The 14,252-nt window shown below is 68.7% G+C and overlaps 3 protein-coding genes and 1 non-coding gene across 6 annotated transcripts; 1 reads left to right on the forward strand and 3 right to left on the reverse strand.

Annotated features, from left to right (window-relative positions):
• Nucleotides 1-513: 513 nt before the first annotated feature.
• Nucleotides 514-585, reverse strand: TRNAM-CAU (transfer RNA methionine (anticodon CAU)). The gene has a single exon. It is a non-coding gene; the product is annotated as a tRNA-Met (tRNA).
• A 253-nt stretch (nucleotides 586-838) lies between these two features.
• On the forward strand, nucleotides 839-5,856 carry ILF2 (interleukin enhancer binding factor 2). 3 transcript variants are annotated; one of them, XM_050715866.1, is made up of 15 exons: nucleotides 839-936; nucleotides 1,520-1,559; nucleotides 1,866-1,910; nucleotides 2,927-3,031; nucleotides 3,258-3,335; nucleotides 3,537-3,639; nucleotides 3,718-3,783; nucleotides 3,888-4,004; nucleotides 4,127-4,205; nucleotides 4,355-4,442; nucleotides 4,620-4,681; nucleotides 4,858-4,972; nucleotides 5,047-5,137; nucleotides 5,447-5,616; nucleotides 5,726-5,856. In XM_050715866.1, exons 1-14 carry the CDS (start codon nucleotides 932-934, stop codon nucleotides 5,605-5,607), a joined length of 1,155 nt encoding a protein of 384 aa, XP_050571823.1. In that variant the 5' UTR covers nucleotides 839-931; the 3' UTR covers nucleotides 5,608-5,616; nucleotides 5,726-5,856. The 3 variants fall into 3 exon arrangements, with proteins under 3 accessions (XP_050571823.1, XP_050571822.1, XP_050571824.1); XM_050715865.1 differs by having other exon boundaries at nucleotides 882-936; nucleotides 1,520-1,579; nucleotides 1,868-1,910; XM_050715867.1 differs by lacking the exons at nucleotides 839-936; nucleotides 1,520-1,559; nucleotides 1,866-1,910 and adding an exon at nucleotides 2,034-2,153.
• A 184-nt stretch (nucleotides 5,857-6,040) lies between these two features.
• Nucleotides 6,041-7,590, reverse strand: SNAPIN (SNAP associated protein). The gene is made up of 4 exons (XM_035567379.2): nucleotides 7,418-7,590; nucleotides 6,794-6,840; nucleotides 6,554-6,672; nucleotides 6,041-6,447 (listed from the first exon to the last, which is right to left on the reverse strand). Exons 1-4 carry the CDS (start codon nucleotides 7,534-7,536, stop codon nucleotides 6,343-6,345), a joined length of 390 nt encoding a protein of 129 aa, XP_035423272.1. The 5' UTR covers nucleotides 7,537-7,590; the 3' UTR covers nucleotides 6,041-6,342.
• Nucleotides 7,591-7,911: 321 nt separating this feature from the next.
• LOC118258600 (mothers against decapentaplegic homolog 4-like) lies at nucleotides 7,912-13,067 on the reverse strand. Its single transcript, XM_050715864.1, is given in 12 exon segments — nucleotides 7,912-8,193; nucleotides 8,291-8,429; nucleotides 8,836-9,004; nucleotides 9,779-9,962; nucleotides 10,059-10,112; nucleotides 10,223-10,351; nucleotides 10,468-10,608; nucleotides 10,723-10,911; nucleotides 11,040-11,060; nucleotides 11,186-11,360; nucleotides 12,569-13,024; nucleotides 13,026-13,067. Coding segments are annotated over 12 exon segments (1,911 nt in total). The 3' UTR covers nucleotides 7,912-7,981.
• Nucleotides 13,068-14,252: the final 1,185 nt, after the last annotated feature.

The raw sequence follows: 14,252 nt of genomic DNA on the forward strand, positions 1-14,252 counted from the left end.
GGCTCGGGGGGCAGCGCCGGGGCTCCCCGCGGGGCTCAGCACCGTCCGCCCGCACCCACGCGTGGGGCCCGAGGGATCCGGGGGGGGGGGGCTCGGCAGCCTCCGGCCTCTCCACCCCCCCGAGGGCTCCGTGGGGGCTTCGGGGTCGCCGCGACCTGCGCGGGGGGAAAAAATCGCAGCCCTGCGTCGGTCACGACGGCCGTGGAGGCAGCGGGAGGGTGGCACGGAGAGCCCCGCCGCGGGACGGGCACGGCTCCGCGGGTTCGGCTCCGTGGGCTCGGCCCCCCCCCTCCCCGGACACGCGTGGCCCCCGGCACACGGGAGGCTCCCGGGGCGCTCCCAGCACCGCGGATGCCCGCGGCCCGCCGGGGTGCGCCGGTCAAGGCTGCAGCGGCTCAGCGTCGCCGGGGAGAAGCACTAGGGAGCGCCAGAGGCTGCGGCTGTAATTAAATCCCTTAATTAAAACGGTAATTAAAGAAAAAGACACCCGGGGCAGGGAAGAAAAAACACTGCTAGCAGAGGATGGTTTCGATCCATCGACCTCTGGGTTATGGGCCCAGCACGCTTCCGCTGCGCCACTCTGCTGCTGCCTAGTGCTCCGCTCCCTCACCCCATATACCTGCACCCGCCGCTCCTTCACAGAGTGCGCATGCGCGCTGCTCCCTCCGCCCGCTCCATTCATGAACATTGCGCCCCCTCCAGCGGCCGCAGCAGGTCCGGCGCATGCGCATCGCGGCTGCCCCCCCACTCCCGCCCCTTTCCCCGGGATCGCCTCGCGATTGGCCGCTTCGAGCTTAGATCGACGTCGCCCTGAGCCAACGGCGTGCGGCGGAGCTCCGGCGGCGGGCGGCGGCGCGGCGGGCGGCAGCCAACGGGCGGGCGGCTTGCTGCGAGGTGTCGGCGGGCGCTGGTTGCTGTGCGCGGAGGAGCCATGAGGTGAGCGGGGCCGGCCCGGGGGGCTTCGGGGCCTGGGGGGCTCGGGGGGACCGGGCCGGGGGGCCGGAGGGCGCTGGGGAGCTTGGGGGCAGGGCTGGGGGGGCTTTGGGGCCTGGCTGGCCGGGCCGGGGGGGGCTCGGGGGGCCGGGCCTGGGGAGCTTTGATGCCTGGGGGGGGCTCGGGGGGCTTTGGGGCCGGGCCCAGGGGGCTTTGGGCTCGGGGGCTGGGCTGGGGGGGTTTGGGGGCCGGACTGGAGGGGCTTTGGGGCCTGGGGGGCTCGGGGGGCTTTGGGGCCGGGCCCGGGGGGCTTTGGGGCTCGGGGGCTGGGCTGGGGGGGTTTGGGGCCGGGCCCGGGGGGCTTTGGGGCCTGGGGGGCTTTGGGGCCGGGCCCGGGGGGCTTTGGGGCTCGCGGGCCGGACTGGGGGGCTCGGGGGGCTTTGGAGCTCAGGGGACAGGGCACGGGGGGCCGGGCCGGGGGGGCTCGGGGGGCTTTGGGGTTCGGGGGACCGGGCCCATGGGCTTTGGGATTCAGGGGGCTCTGGGGCTTGTCTCTGACGCCGCTTTTCTCCTTTTTCTCCCGCAGGGGCGACCGAGGCCGAGGCCGTGGCGGACGCTTTGGTTCCAGGGGAGGCCCTGGCAGTGGGCGAGTCTGGCTTCTGCTCTAGCCAGGGGGGCTCCAGCAGCGCAGGCCTAGGGGGTGGGGGGCTGCAGCCGCCCCCTGTGGCGTGCTGCCGGGGCGCAGGGCAGGGCCTGGGGCTGGCAGCGTAGCGCAGGATAGCGGCGAGGCGCAGCGGGGGGGGTCGGGGGCGCGTTGAGCTTCCCTGTGTCTGCGTAGGGCCTTTCCTGCCGCTCGGGGCTGAACCTCTGTGGGCTGGGTGGGAGATGGGCGCTGCTGCGGAGAATAAAGTGCTTTTTTCTCTCCCCCCTTTAGGTTCCGGCCCTTTGTGCCGCACATCCCCTTTGATTTCTATGTCGTGAGTAAACCGAGCCCTCCGGAGCTGTTTGCAGGCAACGGCCGCGGGGCTTTTCCTTGTTTAAAGATGCCGGTTTAAAAAACGTTGCGTGCTGACTTCGTTTGATGGTTTGACTTCTTTTAGCTTACCCGGAGTAGAGGAGTTCACTGCAAATGCCGTTGGCTCAGTAACTAACCTGAAATACTTACTGTGTTGGTTTGGATTGTGTGGAGTACTTGTGTCACACGGGATGACTGGGATGCAGTTGAGTAATCACAATCACAAAAATAACACCTTGATTGAGATTTTGCCCTGCTTCTTAAGGCACCCCACCACCTTCCCAAGCCCCCAGCTTCTGCCAAATGTCCGTAGCACGAGCGTCACGCGTTACTCTGACAGCTGTCACTCACCTGGCAGATGTCCTCCCGGCTGCCCTGTGGTGCTGGTCCTCGCAAGGACCAGCAGGAACACGCCTCTCCCACCTTCTGCGGGAGGCAATCAATTCCTTCTCCTGCCGAGCATCTGTCCTTCACAGGGCACGTGACTCAGGGAAAACAAGTTCGCTCCTCCTTGGTTACCAGGCCCTGGGGCTGTGAGTGCTGTCACAGCAACCGCAACGCTCTGGCTGCCTGCAAACAAAGCGTTATTCTTAAGGGGCTGCCACGTAGCTTATAAAAGCCCTTGTTGATGGAGCCATTCTTAAATTAGTTCCCCTCTGTCTTGCGCTGCTTCATTCTTTGGCTGGGAAGCACCACGCAGTGCAGGACCTGCCCAGGTGGGACGCTCTGGTGGCTCCTGTGCAGTTCCTGAGGATCTGCTGCTCTGGCGGAGCACGGCAGGGGGCGTGGGCAGGGCAGGCAGCTCCCGTTCGCCCTTCTGACAACAAAAAAGCAACGAGCTGAGAAGTGAGATTGGCAGTCACGAAGGAAACAAACCCCGGACAGTAAAAACTAAAAAGTTTGAGTCTCTGCCGGTGAGCAGGTTGAGCCGAAGTCTGTTTCTTGGGCACTGCGGTCTGATGTCTGGTCCCGTTTCAGTGCGAGATGGCTTTCCCGCGGGTAAAGCCCGCCGCCGATGAGAGCGCCTTCAGCGAGGCCTTGCTGAAGAGAAACCAGGACCTGGCACCGACTGCTGCTGAACAGGTGGCGTGCTGCAAATCACCTTGTCTTCTAGCTGGCAGTGGTCGTGGCTAGCCTAAAAAGTAATCGTTTCTCTCTGAAATAAGTACTGCAGTAGAGGTATCCGAGAGATTTCTTGGGCAACGACTTCTAAATGAGCATTTAATCTTTAGTTTGCATTTGTGCTGCGCTCCACGAGACCGTACTGGTAACTGCTTGAGTCTACCACACGTCTCGCATTCCTTTTCAGGCTTCCATTCTTTCCCTGGTGACCAAAATCAACAACGTGATTGACAACCTCATTGTAGCGCCGGGAACTTTCGAGGTGGTGAGTCGAAGCGGTTCCCTTGGGAAACGCTACGTGGGGAGATCTTTCAGGGGGATGCCGGCGTCCTAGCTGCCAAACCTTGCCCCAGGTGGATTACCCTGATTTTTTTAGCCACTCAGAGATTCCTGCTCTCTCCCCGAAACGCAGCACGTGCCTTAGTTTTGCTAATTCTTTATTTTTATTTTTTTTTTTTCCCAACAGCAAATTGAGGAGGTTCGCCAGGTCGGCTCCTACAAGAAGGGGACCATGACGACGGGGCACAACGTGGCCGATCTGGTGGTGATTCTGAAAATCTTACCCACGCGTGAGTATCCGTTCCCGGGGCTGCCGGGGGAGGGCGGCGCCCGGTCCTGCTCTAAGAACCTCTCCTCCTGCTCCCCAGTGGAAGCTGTGGCGGCCTTGGGAAACAAAGTGGTGGAGAGCCTGAGGGCGCAGGACCCCAGCGAAGGTAGGGCGCGACACGGGGATCTGACTTCCTGTGCCGAGGCGTTCCCGGGGGCTGGTAAAGTCTTGCAGCCCCTCTGAGGAACTTGAATTTTCCTCCCCCTCCAGTCCTGACCATGCTGACCAACGAGACCGGCTTTGAGATCAGCTCGGCTGACGCCACGGTGAAGATCCTCATCACCACGGTGCCGCCCAACCTCCGCAAGCTGGACCCCGAACTGCACCGTAAGGGCTCGGCTGGCTCTGCCCTGCGGGGCTGCCCTCACGGGGGGGGGCCCCCCCCGGCCCCCCCTAGCACCCGCTCACCTTTTGGTTGAAAAACCGGGCGTTTCCGCCGCTTCTTTCAGTGGACATCAAGGTGCTGCAGAGCGCCCTGGCTGCCATCAGACACGCTCGCTGGTTTGAAGAGAACGCTTCGCAGTCCACGTGAGTTTGGCCTCAAGTAAAAGCTGGGGCTTTGAGGCCTGGTTGGAATCCTCTTCCCAGAGGACGGGGAGCAAGGAGAGCTCCCGGTCCTCTCCGCGGCAGGAACGCGCCTGATGCGTTACGAACGCTGCTCTTGCCATCTCGCCCAGGGTGAAGGTCTTAATCCGGCTGCTGAAAGACCTGAGGATTCGGTTCCCTGGCTTCGAGCCCCTCACTCCCTGGATCCTGGACTTGCTGGTGAGCGCACGAAGGCGAGAGCCGAAGCTGTGCCGGCCGTGCTGCAGCTGCAGTCACTTCCCACACCTGCAGAGCTCTGGTTCAGAGCAGCTCTTACCAGCTCCGGCAGGATTTGGGCTGCTCAGCCTTCCCGTGCGGGAAGCCCGGCGTGTCCTAACGCTTCTCCTCCCTCCCCAGGGGCACTACGCCGTGATGAACAACCCCACCAGGCAGCCCCTGGCCCTCAACATCGCCTACAGGTCCGTCCCTGCTTCGCCCCTACAACCTCCTGTTCCCCCCTCACTTTGGAGCGTGCCAGATGAAAGCGGAGGCACCTCGGGGCTTCACAGAGCGCGAGGGGTCCCGGAGGGGAGGCAAAGCGGGCTCCTCGCAGAGCGGCCTGGTTCCTAAAAACATCGAGGGCTTGTCCTTGCAGGCGCTGCCTCCAGATCCTGGCGGCGGGGCTCTTCCTGCCCGGCTCCGTCGGGATCACCGATCCCTGCGAGAGCGGCAACTTCCGCGTCCACACGGTCATGACCCTGGAGCAGCAGGTGAGCCGCCTCGTCTGCCGCGGGAGAAGGGGCTGGAACCCGTCCCCGCTCTGACTCCCGCCCTCGTGCCGCAGGACATGGTGTGCTACACCGCGCAGACGCTCGTCCGGATCCTCTCGCACGGAGGCTACAGGAAAATCCTGGGCCAGGAGGGCGACGCCAGCTGTAAGTAGGGACGGTGCGGCCGGCGGGGCTTGGAAACATTGCGGGGGAACGGGCCCGGCTCTGTGCGCTGCTGAGAAACCGCTTCATAAAGCCCAGGAGAGCGAGGAGGCAAAGCTGCAGCTGCGAGCGGCTGTCGGGGAGGCTGCTGGGCTCCAGGCCGACGCGGGGCTGGCGCTGCGGGGCGTGGTGCTTCCCTCTGCTGGCGCCCAGCGCTGCTGCACGGCCCCGCAGCGGGGCTCGTCCTGCCCGAGGGCACCCTGATGGCTCTGGGGGGGCCGTGGGCTGCCTGCTCAGCGCCGCTTTTCGCAGACCTGGCTTCCGAAATGTCTACGTGGGATGGGGTGATAGTGACGCCTTCCGAGAAGGCTTACGAAAAGCCTCCGGAGAAGAAAGAAGGAGAAGAGGAAGAGGAGAACCAGGAGGAACCCGCTGCAGGCGAGGAAGAGGAAAGCATGGAGACTCAGGAGTGACTCGCCCAGGTAAAACCCGCTCGGAGTGTCCCACGGCACCCGCAGAGAAGTGAACAGGAGGGAAGGGTTGGGGCCGGGGCCTGGCGCTGGCCTCAGCATTCCCTGCGGTGCCCTGCAGCACGCCTCACCGCTGGACGAAGCCACGCGAAGGACCGAGCGCATCCTGAGCGAACGCAGCCAGCTGCTGTGCCCCCCCCCTCGTATTCGTGTTTTTATAGGTTCACATTAAAACCTCCCCCCTTTTGAGTGCGTTCTGTGTGCCCGGAGAGGAGACGCACGCTGCAGAAAGGGCTCACAAAAAGGGCTGGGGGGGGGGTGGGGGGGTGTCCAGAGCTCGACGGGCGCTGCCTGGGGGCGCTGAGCCCCACGCTGGGTGGTGCTGGCAGCGAGGCCGTGCCCCGAGCGGCGTTACACACCCACGCTGCCCCACCGGTGCACGAGCACCACGCCGCCGTTTATTTCAGCGCCTGCACCCCTGCAACCGCAGCAGCCGCAGCCCCCGGCTCGCTCAGCACCCACTGCAGCACCGCAGCCTCGCTGGGGCGGGGGGGGGCAGCTCCTCGTGTCCCCCCCCCCACCTCCCCCCGTGCTGCGGACGCGGATTCCTGCTCCCCTCGGCGGTGCCTGCTCCCGGCGGGGCAGCGCCCGGTGCTGTCGGTGCTGCTCCCGCTCCGTCCCAGCGCCCCGGGGAGGGCGCGGCCGCCCCGGATCCGGCCCGGTGCCGCGGCAGGAGCCTCACTTGCCCGGCAGGCCCTGGGGGTAGCCGCCGGCGGCCTCCAGCATGGCTCTCCTCCGCACCGTCTCCTTGGCCACGCTGTGGTTCAGCCTCCGCAGCCGCTCCTGCTTGAGGGGGGCGGGGGGGGGGGGAACAACGGCAGCCGTCAGGACAGGGGGCTGGGACCCCCCCCCCCCAAATGCCGCAGCCCCGGCCCTGCGCCGCTCTGACCTGGGCGTTCTGCAGGATGTTGTTGACCAGCACCACCCTGCGCCGGGCGTTCAGCAGCTTCTTCACGTAGGGGTCGAGGTCGAGCGCCACTTTCTGGTCCTCGTTGATGCGGCACAGCTCTGCCGAGAGGAAAGGGGTGGGGGCGAGGGGGTGGGGATGGGGTTCAGGGCGTGGGGGGCGAAACCCACCGGGCCCCCCCAGCCCCACAAGTGCCCCCCCCCCCCCCCGGTGCCTCCTCACCTGTGGCCAGGCTGTCGATGTGCTCCCGCAGCTCCACCTGGCTCTCCCTGGGGAGGAGATGGAGCTGGGGGCAAGGACCCGGAACCCGTCCCGCACCCCCAGCCCCTACCGGCCCCAATCCTCCCCCCGCCCCGAGCCCTCCGTACCCCCCATGTCCCCCCAGCAGGGTACCCGTGCCCCGCCCCCCCGTTACTGACACCCTGAGGTCCCCCCCAGGCACCCCAAAAGCCCCCAGCCCCGGTCCCCCACCCCAGTGGGGACCCGCCCTCAGCCCCCCACCGCTGCCAGGTGCCCCCAAAGCCCCTCACGGCCTAAAACTGTCCCGGCCCGGCCGTCCCGGTCCTCGGCTCCGGTCCCGGTCCCGTGACCCCATTCCCGGTCCCGTTCCCAGCTCTCGGCCCTGCTCCCGGTTCCGGTCCCGTTCCCGGCCCCATTCCCGGCCCCCCCACCCGTCCTGGCCCCACGGCCCCGTTCCCGGTCCCGTGTTCCCGTTCCCGGTCCTCAGCCCTGTTCCCGGTCCCGTTCCCGGCCACCCCGCCCCCCGTCCCGGCCCCGCAGCCCCGTTCCCGGCCCCGTTCTCAGCCTCCCCCCTGCCCGGTCCCGGTCCCGGTCCCGGTCCCGGACCTGACGGCGTGCACGTGCCCGTCGAGCTGCCGCACCGCCGGCCGCAGGAACTGCAGCAGCCCCTCAGCGAACAGCTCCCGTGCCGCCGGCCCGCCGCCCCCTGCCGCCGCCGCCGCCATCTTGGCGCCGCCACCGCGCGGACCCACGGGAAATGGCGGCGGGGCCGCCGCGCGCGAGGGGCGCCGGGAAATGGAGTCCGCACCGCCTTCCCACCGCCACTTCCGGCCCGCGCCGCGGGGGCCGCTGGGAAATGTAGTTCGGGGGCGCCGCCCTGCCCAGCGCCGAGCACCGCGGGTAGCGCAGAACCTGCGGCCAACGCCCACGGACGAGCAGCGCATTTTTGGGTAGTTTCGTCTTTTTTTTCTCCTTTTTTTTCTGTCTTTTTTCCTTTTTTTTCTTTCCTTTTTTTCCCCTTCTTTTTTTTTCCCCTTTCTTTTTTTTCCCTTTTTTTTTTTTCCCCTCTCTTTTTTTTTCCTTTCTTTTTTCTTTTAACCTTTCTTTTTTTTTTTTTTTTCGGGGGGACTTTCTCTTACAAAAATTAAATTAAGCGCGGGGCCTTGTGCGCTAGCGCAGGGGGCCCGGCTCGGCGGCGGGCATGGTGTGCAGGACCTCGTCCAGCAGCTGCAGCGCGCGGTGCAGGTGCACCTCGATCCAGCACGGCGTGTGCTTGATGCTCTGCCGCGGGTAGTCGGGCCCCCAGCCCTTGACGAAGCTGAGCCGCAGGATGCACAGCCGCCGCAGGTCGTCCACGCCGATCCCCGCAGCCGCCGACAGCCCTGCCCGGGAGGGAGGCGGCCGTGGGATGGGGGGTCCCGGGGCTGGGGGAGGTTCCCCCCCCCCGCCTGCCGTCCCCCACCCCCGGGGTTCACTCACCCACGGCAGGCGCGATGCCGCCCACCGAGCCGGGGCCCGGGATGGTGCCGGCCACGGCGGCCGCTTGAGCGGCGGCGGCGGCCTGGGCCGTGGCTGCTTGCTGCTGCATCTGGCGGTGGCACTGGCGCAGGTCGAATACCTGGGGGGGATGGGGGGGACCCCTTCAGCGTGGGCACGGGGTCCCTCCCTCCCCGCAGCCCCTCCATCCCCTCCTGGCACCAGGGACCCTGTGCCAGGGGTGCCCCTTCATGTGGCCGTGGGGTCCCTCCATCCCCAGTGTTTTTCGTTCCCCCCCAGCACGGGGGTCCCTTTGCTTGGCAGCCACCTGGACGTGGACTTGGGGTCCTGCCCTCCCTGGGGTCCTCCCATTGCCCCTTGGCGCTGGGGACCCTTTGCCTGGGACCCCCTTTAAGGTGGGCACGGGGTCCCTCAGTCCCCAGAGCCCCTCCACTCCCCCCTAGAATAAGGGACCCTTTCCTTGGGACCCCCTTTAATGTGGGCGCGGGGGTCCCTGCACCCCCATAGCCCCTCTCCCCGTCCCCCACCTTGATGTAGGCACCGGGGTAGATCTTGTGCACGGCGTCCCCGGGGGCCCTGCCGGCCTCCCGGTCCAGGTAGTAGCTCTGCACGAAGACGGCGTGGTCGCTCAGGCACCGCATCCACACGTCCCCCTCGCCGCGGCACTCCAGCTGCACGCCCTTCCCGATGTGCAGCCTGCCCCGGAGAGGCCGTCAGCCCCGGCGACCACCCTCCTGGCCCCCCGTTCACCCCCGTGTCCTCCCCTCCTGCCTCCGCCTGCCCCCGCACCACCCCTACGCCTCCCGTTCACACCCGCATTCCCCCACCCCCTGCATTTCCCCCCCCACCCCCTGCATTTTCCCCCCACCTGCCCCCTACACCCCCCATTTACCCCCTCCACCCCCCTTCTGCCCCCTGCGTCCCCCATTTTACCCCCATATCTCTCTTCTGCCCCGTGCATCACCCCTGCCCTCACACCCCATTTGCCCCATGTATCTCCCTCCTGCCCCATGCACCCCCCCCACGCATCCCCCTTTTACCCCCTCCAGACCCAAACTGCCCCCTTAATTCCATTTCTGCCCCACGCATCACACTTTGGCCACGTACACCCCCTGCTTGACTTCTACCTCCTCCATTTACTTTCTGCCCCCATACTACCCCTTATTAATATTACCTCCTCCATTTACCCCATCTGCCCCCATATTCCCCCATAATCCCCCATCGTACCCATACCTCCCCCAATTGCCCCTATATCCCCCCACCCCATACACCCCCCCTTTACCCCTACACCCCCCCGCCCCATACATTCCCCCCCCACACCCCACACCCTCCCCACACCCCCCACATTTACCCCACATTCCCCTTCACTCCCGCATCCTCCCCTAACCCTCCCCCCATTTCCCCCATCCCACCCCGCCCCCCCTGCCACCCCGCCGCCCGCCCTAGCCCCCCCATCGCCCCCCACCCCACCGGGCCCGCTCGCTGGCGTCGGTGCGGTGCACGTTGGAGAGCTGCCCCAGGCAGAAGCGGTCGCCCCCCGAGGGGTCCACGTAGCCGTCCACGATGACCACGGGGCAGCTGGACGGCACCTTGAAGATCTCGCCCACCTGCACGTCCATCTCGAAGTAGGCGATGGAGCACCAGAACTCTGGCCCTGGGGGGGGACACACGGGTTGTTGTTGGGGTGGGGGGGTGGGGTCAGGGCACCCAAGATGAGCACCGGGGTGCTGGGCGCCCGTCGGGTGCTTACCGGGGTGCGTGGACACCGGCTGCTGGTACGGCGCGGAGCTATGGGGCGGGGGCCCTGGGGTGGGGCGGGGGGCACAAAATGGGGTGAGCGCTGCGATGCCGTGCCCCCCCCCCACCCCATCGCCCCCACAGCCCCCCTCCCCCCCCCCCCCCCCCCAGACCTACAGTAGTGGTTGGGGTGGTGCAGGGGGGGCTGCGGGTGGCTCCGGCTGCTGGGCTGGGGGGGGGGCTGCGGCCCCCCCAGGCTGGGGGCGTAGATGGCCGTGCTGCCGCTGCTCCAGCTCGCCGGAGAACCTGGGGTGGGAGAGAGGGTGGCCGGGGGGGGGGGGGTCAGCGTGTGGGACCCCCCCCCCCCCCCCCCCCCATAAAGCTGGGGGATGCAGCAACGTGGGGGCAGCCCCGGTACTCACCATGGTAGGGCAGCTTGGGGGGCGCGGGGTAGCCGTTCTGCGGGGGGGGCTGCGCTGGCGTGGCCGGGGGCGGCGTGGGGCAGGCGATCCGCAGCAGCCCCTCGCCGTGGGGCAGCGGGAGCAGGGGGCCGCCGGGGGCCACTGCGGGTTGGGGACGGGGTTGGGGGGGCTCGGCGTGGTGCCCCCAAACCCCAAAAATGGGGCTGAGGTGGGGGGGGGGCCGGGGGGGAAACGTGGAGAGACAGGGGGTCTTACCTGGGGGCGACATGGGCAGCGCGGGGTAGAGGCTCCCGGGGGCGCGGGGGGACTCGGGGAGCGGCGGGGGGGGCAGCGGCGGGCGGTAGGGCTCGGCGGGGGGGCGCGGCGCCCGCTTGGCCCCGTGCGGCACCTCCATCTGCACACAGTCATGGACAAACTCCTCCTTCACCAGGCGGGCGGGGGGCACTGGGCGGGGGGGACACCGGAGACCATTGGGGGGCACGGGGACCCGCTGCGGGGCTTGGGGGGCGGGGGGGGGGGGCCCACACGGAGGGGCTGCCGGCTGCGGGGCCGCAATGGGGCCGGGGTCTCACCTGCGCTGGGGATGCTCAGACCTGGCGGGGAGAGACGGGGGGGGGGCGTTACGGGGGTCCCCCCAAGGGGATAGGGGGGGGCTGGAGGTGTCGGGGGGGGGGGGGGGAGGGGGGATGCTGGAGGTGTTGGGGCTGGGCTGGCTCACCGATGGCCGGGGCCACCACGCGCTCGTAGTGGTAGGGGTTGACGCAGACGCTGTCGTACTTGAGGTCGAAGGCGAACTGGCAGAACTTGGCGTGCTTCAGCTCGTTCTTGTGCAGGTCCGGCCAGCGCCACAGCCGGGCATAGATGACGTGGGGGAACCCCTTCCTGCCCGCCACCTGGGGGGGGGGGGGGGGGGACGGGACGAGGTGAGGGGACAAGGTGGGGGCACAGGGGGGACGCTGCGCCCCGCCACGCACAGCCGGCCCCACCGATGGCATCCCCAACATGGGGGGGGGGGGGGGGGGGGAGGGGGGGGTTGGACCCCCCTTCCCCCCCCCCCCAGCATCCCTCGCCCCCCGCCCCAAATAAATCCCCGCAGCTCGGGGCTGGCGCCAGGCTGGGACCCCGCAGCGGCTGGGGGCTCCCCCTGCGCCTCCCCGGAGCCGCGCTCGCTCCAGACATAACAACCCCCCCGCGCCCCCCCCGGCTGCAGGCTGCCAGACAGTGACTCATCCCGGCAAGGGGGGGCAGCGCCGCCGGGGGACGGGGATGCCGGAGCAAGGGGGGGGGACGGGACAGCGGGCGGGGGGCAAAGCAGCCCCCTGTGATGCTGCAGGGAGGCTCTGCCCTGCCGGGGGGGCTGCTCTGCCTGCCCCCAGCGCCCCGCCCCCCCCCCCCCCAGCCACGTGTGGCTGTGTTGGCGGTGGGGTGAGAGCGCAGATGCTGAAATCGGCGCGGCGCCGGGCACGGAGCTGCGGGGTGGGGATTGTGGGGATCCCCCCTGCGCACCTCTGGTCGGGGGTGCCCCTCTGGTGGGTCTCCCACTGCCCCCATGCCCCCCCCCCCCCAGCCTTCCGGCTTGGGGAGGGCTCTGGGGTCTCAGGGGACTGGCACCCAGGTATACCCAAAGCTTGGGGGGGGGGGGGTCGTGGGGTATTGAGGGGCTCTGGGGTACCCCAAAGCCCAGGTCCCCCCAGCTTGGGGATCGCTTCCACAGGGACAGCAAGGGCCAAAAGCCGGGGATTGCTCTGGGGTCTGCAGGGCCACGGAGCACCAGGATACCCCGGTCCCTCCAGACTGGGGACAGCTCGCGTGCTGGGGGCTCACGGGGCACCAGGACCCCAGGTCCCTGAAGCCTGGGGAGGGCTGTGGGGTTTGGGGGGGTTATGGAGCATCAGGTCCCCACCAGATTGAGGACAGCTTGCACAGCGGAGCATTCATGGGGCACTAGGACCCCCAGGACCCCCAGCTCGGGGATGTTTGTAGGGTCTTGGGATCACCCAGGTCCCCACAGCTCCGGGGAGGCCGTGGGGTGCATGGGGTGGGGGGGCTGTTGGGCTGCAGCGGTACCCGGACCCTCGGATGCCACCACGGGGGGGGTTACCTGGAGCCGCCCGTCCAAGGTGCGCTGGATGGTGACGCACTTGCTGGGGTGGGCGCCGTTGGTGGTGATGGCGGCGATGAGCGAGTCGAGCTCGTCCTTCTTCTCCTTGAGCTTCTTGACGAGGCTCTCGATGGCCCGCTTGGCGAAGGTCTCGTTCTCTCCGCCCTGCCGGTGGCACATCAGGCTGTGCACGATGCTCAGGCAGGCGTCGCTGCTGGTGGGCGCGCCGAGGGACATGGCGCTGCTCCCCTGCAAGGCACGGCACGGCACGGCCCTGCCCGTCACCCCGCGGCACGGCCCTGCCGGCCCCCCTGCCCTCGCCTGCGCGCCCACCGCGGCACGGGGCCGCCGCCTCAGGAGCTCAGCATCGTGCGCCGCGCCGGTGCCTGCCGGGGGCTGGAGGTGGCGAGAGGGGGACGCGGCCCCCCTGCGGCACTGGGGACGCGGTGGCCCCTTGAAAGGGCACGTGGCAGGCGAGGAGGACGTGGCACAGAGCCATATGTCACCTCGAAGCGGGGGACCAGTCCGGACGCCTGGCTGCCACGGTCCCTATCCAGGGTGGGAAGAGGCACGGGGGTAACGGCGATGCCTGGGGCGCTCGGGGTGTCCCCAGCGGCAGCAGAGCCCGCGGGTGGCCACGTGCCCGGCCCGGGGGTCTGCAGGGAAGGCGGCGCCGTGCGGCCAGCAGCCGCGCCACCCCGACAGCGTGCGGCGGGGAGGACGCCCGCGTGTGCGCAGCGTGCGGCCGTGCGAGTGCTCACCCCGGGGTGCCGGAGGCGCGCTCGGCGCTGCCCAGCCCCGTCTCCAGCGCAGGGCCCAGACTAAACAGAGCCCAGGCTCCTGGCGCCGCTCCTTAACCCCTCGCTCGCTGCTGCGTTGGGCTTCTCCCTCTGCCTCCTCCGTGCACACGCCAAGAGCCGCGCGCACACGCGTGTGCCGGGGCCCCCGAGCATCCTTCCCCCCCGCCCGCCTGCCTTCTCCAGCCAGGGCTCTGAGTCACAGCGGGTGCGAGCGCTCCAGGGCCTGGGAAAATCCTTGGGCCGGCGGCAGACACAACAAACCCTTCGCCCCTACTCCGCGCCGCTTATCCGCGGGGCGGGAGGCCGCTTGTCCTGCCAGCGCACTGCTGGCTCGGCCCCCGGCGTGGGCGCATGGCCACGGCCCCCCCTCGCCGGGGCGATGCTGCTGGCCGGGCTCCCCCGCCTTGAGGCCAGCCAGATGCCGTCGGGAGCGGGACGGGGGGACGTCGGAGGGGCCCCCGCTGTTGGAGCATGGCCCCGGGCTCCCCTCCAGGCTGTGGGGTTTGCTCTGCGGGTGCCTCGGCACCCGTCGCGGTGATGCCCGGAGCTCCCCGGTGCCAGCGCTCGCGGTGCTTGCTGCCAGCCAGCTCGTCCCTGGGTACCCCACCGGCCTGGCACGCTCTGCCTCACGAGCGAGGCTCAGATTTTGAGGGCAAAGGAGGTGAAAGAGGGCAGCAGGGAGTCCCTGAAAGATGGGGCTGCGCAGGGGCACCCCGGCAGGAGCGGTCCCGGTGTCGGTCGTGGCTCCCAGCAGCTCCGGTGATGCCGGTGGCTCCAGGGAGGACGGCTCGAGGAGAACCAGCACTGCCGTCCCCAGTCCCCTCCGAAAGTCAGCCCAGTTTGGGGGAAACTGAGGCAGAGGGGTGCTGCTGGCTCGCGGAGAG

The sequence above is a fragment of the Cygnus atratus genome, chromosome 28 (genome assembly GCF_013377495.2).
Source record: "Cygnus atratus isolate AKBS03 ecotype Queensland, Australia chromosome 28, CAtr_DNAZoo_HiC_assembly, whole genome shotgun sequence".
Lineage (NCBI taxonomy): Eukaryota > Metazoa > Chordata > Aves > Anseriformes > Anatidae > Cygnus > Cygnus atratus.